Raw genomic sequence first — 10,701 nt, forward strand, 5'->3', positions numbered from 1 at the left:
TGATCTTTGGTCCAGAGCAGACAGCAGAAATTCTGGATGGTGTTCACACGTGACTTCTGTTTTGCATGAGAGAGCTTTAATCTGTGTTTGGAGAGGGTCAACTATATCTTGTAGTGTCCTACATCCCTCAGAACGTTCACATCCTGGCCCCAGAGACACTGAACTATACAGCATGTAAATAAACTCTTCCTCTCCCTCAATGTTTATCTACTCTTTCCTGAGCAAGCCAGACAAGATGGCTCCTCACAGGATCTACCTTCTGCAAAGCTTATCAAGCTTATCTTATGTTCAGCAGGATTATGTGAAAACCCACCACTGATCAAATCTCACAAAAGAAACTGAATAAATGTTTAAGTTCTTTCCTAATTTCTGTTATTTGTTAAAAGGTTAAACAAACTGTTTTTCTTTAAAGCAGTGGTGTCAAACTCACTTACAAAAGGAAGCCGAAATTAAAAACTTAGTTCAAACTAAGGGCCACTTTCAGAATCTACATTAACTCAAGTCAGATATCCAACATCTTCTCTTGGTCACAGGTTCCTCAACAACAGTTTGACTGGTCTCATTTGATGTTCTCTGTTGTGCTTTCAACATCATAATGAAAGATTACTAAAAACATTCAAGTGATAAAAGCATTTAACATTTAATACATCATCTTGGGGGCCAGAGAAAATGTTAATGAGGGCCACATTTGGCCCCCGGGCCTTGAGTTTGACATATGTGCTTTAAAGTGTCTCCTCAAAGTTAAAGTTATTTCTACATCATCCACCTTCTGAAATAATAGTTCTTGTTATTGATCCACATTCAACATTTTTGTTATAATTTCATATTGTTGTTATTATTCAAACTTACAATAAACGTTACAGAAGTGTGGTTTTAACCAACCGGGTTTGTGTGTTGAAGTCAAGTGAGGCGATCACGGCGTGCCAAGAATCCACCATTATTTTGATGGAGGTTGATCCACATTTATTTTAATAGCACACCTGTTGATAGGATGTACAGACCTCTTTATTTAAGTATATCACTACAATTTATTGGCAATGATTTGTGGGAACGTTCCTGAGAATCACAGTGTTTTTAATGCAGTGCAGCCTGAAGGTCACAGGCATTCAAAAGATTCACCTCTTTAAAATGTTTGTTGTTACCCAGTCCTTTTACTGGCCTGTTGTCCACAAACCTCATTTGTTGCAAAAGGCTCCTCCCAACTTTTTAAACTGTTGCCATCAAACTCCAAATTACTGTAGTTTACACAAAAATTTGTACAATTTCAGAGTTTCAATATTTGAAATGTTTATTTCGTTCCATTGTGAACAAGATATGAGTTTGTAAGATTGGCAAATGTTTGCATTTGGTTTTTAATTACATTTTACACAATGTCCCAAATGGACAGCATGGTGGATCAGTGGGTGGAGCTGTTGCTTCTCAGCAAGAAGGTCATTGTCTCAAATCCCAGTTGGGGGGCCTTTTTGGGTGGAGTTTGCATGTTCTCTCCATGAATGCATGGGTTTTCTTCGGGTACTCCAGTTTCCTCCCACAGACCAAAAACATCCATGTTAGACTGATGGTAACTCTGAATTGTCTCTAGGTGCGAGAGAGAGAGTGAATGGTTGTTTGTCTCATTTGTCTCTGCGATGGACTGGAGACCTGTTCAGGACGTCGCAACCATTATATGTGAAGGGGACAAGTCCCCCCCCCCCCCACATTAAAAAAACGTTCATTTGGAACCCCCACCACCACCACACACACACACACACACACACACACACACACACACACACACACACACACACACACACACACACACACACACACATTACTATAAAACATCAATTCAGTCGGCGCAGTTTCTCTTTCTCATGAATGAATCCATTCCACTTGATTAATAGGAGAATACTCAAACCACTAAAACTCCACTCCAGGTTTTCCTGGTTACCTCCAACTCTAAACACAGCAGCCTGCACTGTTTCTCCTCTACGTCTCCTCCTGCCTCGGCAGAAAACGCGCACAGGTGGAGGAGATGGAGACAGCTCTGTGTTGCTCGCTAGCCAGTTTAGCGAGCTTAGCGCAGGCAGTTGTTGACTGGCGGGGGTTGAACATAAACATATATACATGGTTAGGAGGATGCTTGAAAGGAGCAATATGTAGCATCTTAGCTTAGCAGTAACTGCGACGCTGTAATACGCTGCAGGTGTAAGAGATGCTGTGTTGTAAAGTGCATTAAAGTTGAAATGTTTTTAAAACCCACAGCTGAATTTACACAAACTTGGTGAGAAACGTGTTTTAAATGTGTGGAATTAAAGGAAATCTAGGTGAAATGCTGCTTTTTTGAACATTAGTGTATACTTTTTTTGCATGTACGCACACACACGCACGCGCACATACGCACGTGCACACACACACCTACACATAGTGTGTCCCCCCCCCCACATTACAGATGCTTCTGACACCCTTGGTCCAGGGTGTACCCCACCGCTCACACTGTGACTGCTGGATATAGACACCAATGATCCCCTTGACTCTGAAAGGAAGAAGCGGGTAAAGAGAAGTAGAGAAGAAGAGAATGGATGGATGAATGGATGAATGGATGAATGGGTGGTTGTAATATGAGAGTCTGATACTGAAGGATGGGCGATGAAACAAGCAGCAGTTTCTACTAAAATATTAATGACATTTCAAGCTGCATACAGTCCAAGAGAAATGTCTCACTGCTGTTAAATGTCTTCATTGATCCATGTTTGTGGTACTAAGGAAATGTGGCACTGATCATGTGGATATAGACTACATGCAGACTACATGTCACAGTCTGAGCCTCCACCCCGACTCTTTAGTTTGTCTGCAGTGAGGAGTTTTGCTCTGGGTTTCCTGTCTGTGGTGATGAATCTCTTGGTTTTGAATATATGGAGGAAATTTGCTCAGGTGGTTGAGTTGAAGGACATTAAGGACATGGAGAAGAAGAGCATGGAAACATTGGACATTACAGTGAAGGTGTTTTACTCCGTTCGTTGAATCATATTTGTCCACATGCCTTGTAGCTCACAACTGTGAACTTTAAAGCCCTACAAACAGAACTGTCCTGAGGGTGGGGTGGATTATTTGACACAATGCATAGTTTGAATGTTAGCCATCTTTGCTAAGCAACAAACCTCCACTCTGTACACGTCTGGAGTGTTTCACTGTTGAACGGAAGTCTGGACTGTTTGTGTTGTTGCCATGGTGATGTGTGTCCATAAATCTGCAGGAGAACTGATGGGTTACGTGTCCGTCAGGTTGTTGAAAACAAAAATCGACTGTCCTGAAGAATGAGTTCTCCACTTGTTAATGTTGTTATTAAAAGCTTAGTGTTTCTTGAAGGCCCACGGTCTTTTATGCCATGGTTTTAGATTACTATTATTTTACGTTAAGAAATACTGAAGAGTCATTTTGGCCAAACTAAAAATTATTTTAATAAAATACCAATTGTGTCCAATCTGTAGTCTGAGCATTTATTTTCTAATTCTCCAATGGACATCAAGAAAAGATGACAGGCGCTGCTGGGAGTTGAACCCAGGATCTCCTGTTTACTAGACAGGCGCTTTGACCAACTAAGCCACAGCACATCTCTTAAGTATTTTGGATATTCTATCCTGACATTCTTTAGATAAGTATACTTGCTATTTTGTTTTAAGAATCAAGACCGATAACATACAAAGTAAAGCACACATTGTGTATTTTTCTTTTCCAAGGGAACCATGTCATGCATAGCTTTAACAACGATTAACAATACAAGACTCAGCCTAGATACTTTGAAAAAGGGGCAAATTTGAAATTGTTTACTTAGAAGTAAGAAAGGCACTGATGGGATTTGACCAGAGGATCTCCTGTTTACAAGGCAGATGTTTTGACCATCTAAACTTGAGCACCTGTTACAGATGTTATTGAGTATTCTATCTGTGTTTCCTCAAGATACGCATACTTGATGTAAGAATTAAGACAGGTAGACATTGAGGTGCACACTGTGTATTATGTTCTTTCTAGAAAACCAAGTTCTCTTCTTAATTAATATGCAATTTATAATATTGTATTAATAGGTCTACTTCTCAAGTACGAAGTTCTCTATCTAGATGTTAAATTAACATATATTCTGCTGGGATTCCAACCCAGGATGTCCAGTTTACGAGACAGGGGCTTTGGCCATCTAAGCTACAGCGCCTCAGTTTAGAACGTTATACCTGTACTTAGATCAGCAACCTACTAATCAGCTTCAGCTCTGACATGATTCAATTATTTTCTGTGTTTCTGTAACGATATCAAGGTTTTGTATATCTTGACCATTAAAGTAATTTCAACCTGGAAACAATTAATTTGCTTACTGGACTTTTTTAAACTGCAAATTTGACTCAGTCATCCAAATTTGAGCTCTTTAAGACTGTTCAACATTGACAGTGTGCAAGACTGCAGTGTTGCAGACACATCTATGGGTGCATGGCCACCAGTCTGAGCATTTAATTTCTCATTCTCAATGGACATTAAGAACAAATTATGCAAGTTTTGTTATTAAAGAAATTCTGAAGAAATTGCTCACATTAACATCGTATCTCACAGGGCTGCGACTGTTAAAGACTAGTTGGTGAAGTGCAATTGCAAGAAATTACTCATATTTGCGTTTTCTGTGTTTTCAACCACGAGTTCTATAAAAATAATAAGGGTCCTTCAGTGACTCCTAATTTTTTCTGATATGCCAGTTCCACACACTAAAGAAGTTTATGAAAGTTTATGAAAATTAGGACAAAATGTTGCTTGAACTTTCCTTTTGTGGAGATTTGCGCACATTAATTTCTCCATTTTTGTCTTGTCACTTTCTATATTTGGTGCAACATATTTGCTGTTAGTCAGATTTACCTCCACCTGTGTTACACTCTGTGCAGGTCCTCTGTGCAGCGTGCTCGTGAACCGCTTTGGCTGCCGCCCAGTGATGATGGTGGGAGGTTTGTTTGCATCTTCTGGAATGATCCTGGCATCCTTCTCCACCAGCATCATCCACATCTATCTCTCTACTGGAGTCATTACAGGTTTGTATAGTGTACACAAATGAAGACATTTCAGTGTAGCTGCCTGCCTTATAGAGATACTGTACTATATGTGGGTCTCTGAAGGGAGCCAGACCTTGTAGATACATTCAGTTCAAAGAGTTGTTTAGTTTTGAATGGTAGTGACGTCACTACATATGACCATATAGGCCTTTTGCACTGCTCCTACTCAGCCCCATCTCAACTCAGCACGCCACGGAAAGATCCCTTTTGCACCAGTACTTTTTAGCTGATTCGTGGCTGATTCTGGACCTTGTTTGGTCCCTGCTTCTCTAGTGGGACCGTGCGAGCTGAGTGAATGCAGGACATTGATTGGTCAGAGGGAGGAGTCACTGGATCTCAGAAACTTTTCACCAATCCGCCATTTGCAATTTCTCAGAATGCGGCGCAGCGGCTGGATCTATTTTTAAGATTTGAAAAACAATAACGACAACACCGTGTTTAATGCTGAAGTCCAGGCATTTTTTGTGTTTTGGAGACTGACGACAAAATTTGAGCGAGCGGAGCCACCGCGGAGGATCATACGAGCTGACGACCCGTTGAAGCACGCGAGGCCGGACCCCGAGCCCTGGCAGGCGGGAGGACCGGGAGTCTGGGACGGAGGGTGGAAACATAAAAAAAAAAACATTTTATGTATAATTTTTTTAATTTTTTTTATCAGTGAAGAATAAAATTAAATAAAAGGTGCCGGCTTTATCATGAAATTCTGTTTTCACTTTGACTTTATTTAATGATCTGCAAATTAAAGTTAACTCAGCTGAAAAATCATAAAAAGACAAAATTATTGGATCTCTCAGGAATATTTCCCTCAAACATGTTTAAAGAAGAGACACAGCCTTTGGTTCAACTTTATTCTAGCCCACAGATGTACAAATCATAAAACAAGAATTACACTTTAAATCATTAAAATAAAATCTGTATACAAGAAACAAAACCACATATTGAACAGTAAAAGGCACAATGAGTGCATCCATCCATCCATTATCTTTTACCTGCTTCTTGCATTTTGGGTCATGGGGGTCACCAGTGCCCATGTCCGGCAATCACTGTGCGAGGGGCGGGGTACACCCTGGACAGGTGAACAGAAACATAAGTTAACAGTTCATATTTAAAAATAATAATTTAACATTATTTATCTGAGGAGCAGACTGCTTTGTGTTTAACTCATCACAGAACTCTCACTCTGTGAACTAAAGTTCATTAAAAGTTCATGAGCAGGATTTTGGATTCTGGACACGACTCCAGAACCGGTCCTGAAGTGCAAATCAGGCTGATCTGATCAGGGCTGAGTAGGAGTTGTGCAAAAGTGGCACTAATGTGTTTTGTGGAATTGGAGGCTTTCAACTGTGTTCCTTGAGATACACTGCGGGGGTTGCTCTGCAAGTATGGGATGGGGGGTCTTATTGCTACGGGCTGTTCGGTCCCTACAAGTGGTGCGAGAGTTTGGTTTACATTGCCGGTAGTAAGTCGGACCAATTCAAGGTGGGAGTTGGTCTCCACCAGTGCTGCCCATTGTCACAGATTCTGTTCATAACTTTTATGGACAAAATTTCTCGGTGCAGCCAGGGGGCGGAGGGAGTCCAGTTCGATGGCCTCAGGATTCCTTCTCTGCTATTTGCAGATGAGGTGATCCTGTTGGTGTCATCAAACTGCTGCTCCTCCACATCAAGAGGAGCCAGTTGAGGTGCTATGGGCATGTCCAACTGGGGGAGGCCCCAGTGAAGACCCAGGACACGCTGGAGAGACTACGTCTCTCAGTTGGCCTGGGTATGCCTTGGGGTCCACCCAGAAGAGCTGGAAGAGGTGGCTGTAGAAAGCGATGTCTGGACCTCCCTGCTCAAGCTGCTGCCCCCAAGACCTGACTTTGGAACAAGTGGAAGATGATGGATGGCTGGAGAAAAGAAAATAGTCTGAAATAAATATTTTACACATTAAACCTGCAAGAGGGAGGTTAAATTATTATATTTGGAACACTGCTAACCCTTGTATTGTTTAACTCTGTGACCTTTCATGTACCTTAGGGGGAAAATAAACCACCCTATTTAACTGCTTAAATACAAAATAAAATTTATTTCCCGAAGTGAACGAGTCTTTTAGAGCAATTTTAGCCTGAAATAAAAATATCAAATTTAAAATATTTTTACTGTAACTCTTTAAGGTCCTTCGGATAAAATTAAAATAAAAACTCCATATTTCAGTATAATTTATTTTTTAAAGTCAAAACTGATTTTCTGTTTCTGCACGGCAGTGCTGTTTGAATGGATGAATGTAAATGTGTTTTTTTATTTATTTATTTCAGAATTATTCTACTTTCTTTGCCTTTGCTGCAGGTCTGGGATTAGCCCTGAACTTCCAACCATCTCTAATTATGTTGAACCGCTACTTCAGTGAGAAGCGTCCTCTGGCCAATGGGCTTTCAGCAGCTGGCAGCCCTGTGGCCCTGTGCTGCCTGTCCCCCTTGGGCCAAGTTCTTCAGTACCAGTATGGATGGAGGGGAGGCTTCCTCATTCTTGGAGGTATTTTGTTGAACTGCTGCGTTTGTGGGGCCCTCATGAAGCCTCTGGTCCCTCCCAAGTCTCTCCAGAGCAAGGAGCTGGGACAGGATGATAACAATGAACCAGAGGCAGAAGGAAACAAGAAGAAGGCTAAACCCAAACTGTTGGACTTCTCTGTGTTCAAAGACCGTGGCTTCCTTATATACACCGTGGCAGCGTCCATCATGGTGCTGGGCTTGTTTGTGCCCCCAGTATTTGTTGTGAGCTACGCTAAAGAGCTGGGAAATGAAGATACCAAGTCTGCCCTGTTGCTCACCATCCTGGGTTTCGTTGATATGTTTGCCAGGCCCACGTGCGGCGTGATCGCCGGACTGAAATGGGTCCGACCTCGATGTGTTTACTTTTTCAGCTTTGCAATGATCTTTAATGGAATCGCTGACATAATTGGCTCACAGGTGGGTAAATGCTAGCTTGTAAAAAAAAATTAAAAAATAAGAAATATTTAGTTTACTGATGCAAACCTTTAAGGTGCTCATCCTTCATGATGTCTTGTGTCTCTCTCAGTCTAAGGATTACCCATCTCTGGTGGCTTTCTGCATTTTCTTTGGCATCTCTTATGGCATGGTGGGTGCATTGCAGTTTGAGGTTCTGATGGCAATAGTTGGTACTGAAAAGTTTTCCAGTGCCATTGGACTTGTCCTGCTCATGGAGGCTATTGCTGTGCTGGTTGGACCACCGGGAGCAGGTCAGTGGGCACCAGTATATTAACCCTTACCAGTTTGTTTAATGATTATTTGCTGTTACACATACTGTTTGAACATTGCACTAGTAAAATTGTTATAAAAGTTTCCTGGAAGTAGCTCACCACAGCTCTGGATCTGTTCAACTTCCTTCAATGTGAAGGCAATTTTGACAAGGTTATGGTATTGTCCAAATAAGATTTTCCTGCAGTTTTTTTTTTCATCTCTGAGATGTACTGTCGCAATGCTCTATAGAACAGCAGCGCATTCCCATAACAATAAGTGGCACCTTGATAGCACCAGGACCTGGCCCTGGCTGAAATTCACCTCATTATTGGGGGGGTCGGTAAAACAGGGACGTTTTTAAGAGCTTTTTTGAATGGTGGGGTCCCTTAATCATATATGCTATTACAAAATGAAATGAAAATAAACATTCCTTACCATGTTTGCCAGGTAGACAAGTTGCAGAAACTAAACTACGAGCACTGAATATCTTTCTACACCCACCTTGTGCAAATTTTTTGTAGTTTTTTTGTCTCTAGATTAGTAAATCTAGTCCTGGTCATGTGACTCACAACAAAAGCTCATTTTCATTTTCATATTTATATATATATAGATATTAGGGATGCACCGATCCACTTTTTTTACTTCCGATCCCGATACCTAAGTCTGAATATCGGCCGATACCGATCCAGTTCTGATATCATGATCATCATTGATTTTATATGAGGCTGTAATAATCTCCTCTCAAGTACAATTTGTACAAATATATGCATGCATGTCCAAAAAGGCAACTTGAGGTAAGTTTTATTAATGTTGGATAAGTTTTAAAGTTAGAATTAAATTCTGCTAACACAAAACATGTTTATTTTTATTCCTAGCTTTAAAGTGGATATTAAAGTGATTAATTTAAGTGATTGTTTAAAGTTATTTTATTTTTTTTAAATAAGTGGCAGATATAAGAATTATTTTTCTTCTTTCTGCACTCTTTTCATTCAATGTTTTCTTTTTGATGATTTTTTTTTTTTAAATTTTGTTTCTTTTAAATGAATGAATAAATTAATAAAATAAAATATTAAATGGCTTCAAACACCTGGCATAAACCAACAGACATGTTCCGGTTTTTAGTATTTTACACCACTTTATAATGTAGCTGTTTTTTGTTTTTAATATAATTTTCAAATCATATGTTTTTTATGATTGTCTACTGTTGTACTAATAAATATCTCCTGCAGTGTAAACTATATCTTGGCTGCAAGTATCAAACTGAAATCCTTCGTTTTCTACAACTGATAGTCGTTGGTCATTAATTATGAAGTTTAGCAACTTCTCTGTAAACATTTGAGCTCCGTGGTTTCAGCGATGTCTTCTTGTTCAATCCGAAGCAGGCAGCCTGATTTGGGGCAGCCACGCTCAGTCTGTCCCTCCTCGGAGATGGGCAGACTGAGCGGGGCAGATTGGATGCGACTGGCTGGGGTCGAGTCGCCTGCTGTGGCTTGAGCAAAGAGTACTGCCCCGCTGAAGCCACGGAGCTCGAATGTCCAACATAAAACTAACTTTACCGCGGTTTAATGTGGCACTATGGCTCTGCAGACATTGCACGTTGCTGTCTTGTTTTGTGGTGTTTATAGTGTAAAATACTTCCACACAGTGGACATGTTTATATGAAAAGTTGGTTAGCTGTTAGCCACAGTGCTGCTAACTCAGTCCTCACGTTGTAGCTGGCTGCAAACTATGAAATGGATTTCCTGAATGTGAGGCGGGTCTTATTATTCTGGGTTCATGACTCACGCCGCCGTTCAGGAAATCCATTCCATAGTTTGAAGCCAACTTGCATCACGGATCGGAAATATTGGCAGATTGGATCGGAAAAATCCGATACGTAATTTATGCTGGTATCGGAGGCCGATACCGATACTGGATCGGATCGGCCCCATCCCTAATATATATATATATATATATATATATATATATATATATATATATATACATACATCCATTATCTTTTACCCGCTTCTTCCATTTTGGGTCACGGAGGTCGCCGGTGCCCATGTCCGGCAATCATTGTGCGAGGGGAGAGGTACACCCTGGACAGGTCACAAGTCCATCACAGAGCCACATAGAGACAAACGAGACAAACAACCATTCACTCTCTCACTCACATCTAGGGACAATTTAAAGTTACCAATCAGCCTAACATGCATGTTTTTGGTCTGTGGGAGGAAACTGGAGTACCTGGAGAAAACCCACGCATGCACAGAGAGAACATGCAAACTCCACCCAGAAAGGCCCCCGGACCAGGATTTGAACCAGGGACCTGCTCTCTGAGAGGCAGCAGCTTTACCAGTTGTGCTGCTCTATCTATCTATCTATCTATCTATCTATCTATCTATCTATCTATCT

At 40.8% G+C, this 10,701-nt stretch overlaps 1 protein-coding gene and 1 non-coding gene across 2 annotated transcripts in view; one reads left to right on the forward strand and one right to left on the reverse strand.

Moving 5' to 3' along the window:
- Window positions 1–10,701, forward strand: part of slc16a3a (solute carrier family 16 member 3a) — a 39,230-nt gene that overhangs the window by 20,272 nt on the left and 8,257 nt on the right. Inside the window, exons 4-6 of the mRNA XM_037689384.1 lie at window positions 4,902–5,045; window positions 7,394–8,013; window positions 8,123–8,303. Coding sequence (XP_037545312.1) covers window positions 4,902–5,045; window positions 7,394–8,013; window positions 8,123–8,303 — 945 coding nt within the window. The remainder of the gene's footprint in view (window positions 1–4,901; window positions 5,046–7,393; window positions 8,014–8,122; window positions 8,304–10,701) is intronic.
- Window positions 3,520–3,593, reverse strand: trnat-agu. Its single transcript has one exon. It is a non-coding gene; the product is annotated as a tRNA-Thr (tRNA).

The sequence above is a fragment of the Nematolebias whitei genome, chromosome 15, assembly GCF_014905685.2.
Source record: "Nematolebias whitei isolate Nwh7 chromosome 15, NemWhi1, whole genome shotgun sequence".
Taxonomy (NCBI): Eukaryota; Metazoa; Chordata; class Actinopteri; order Cyprinodontiformes; family Rivulidae; genus Nematolebias; species Nematolebias whitei.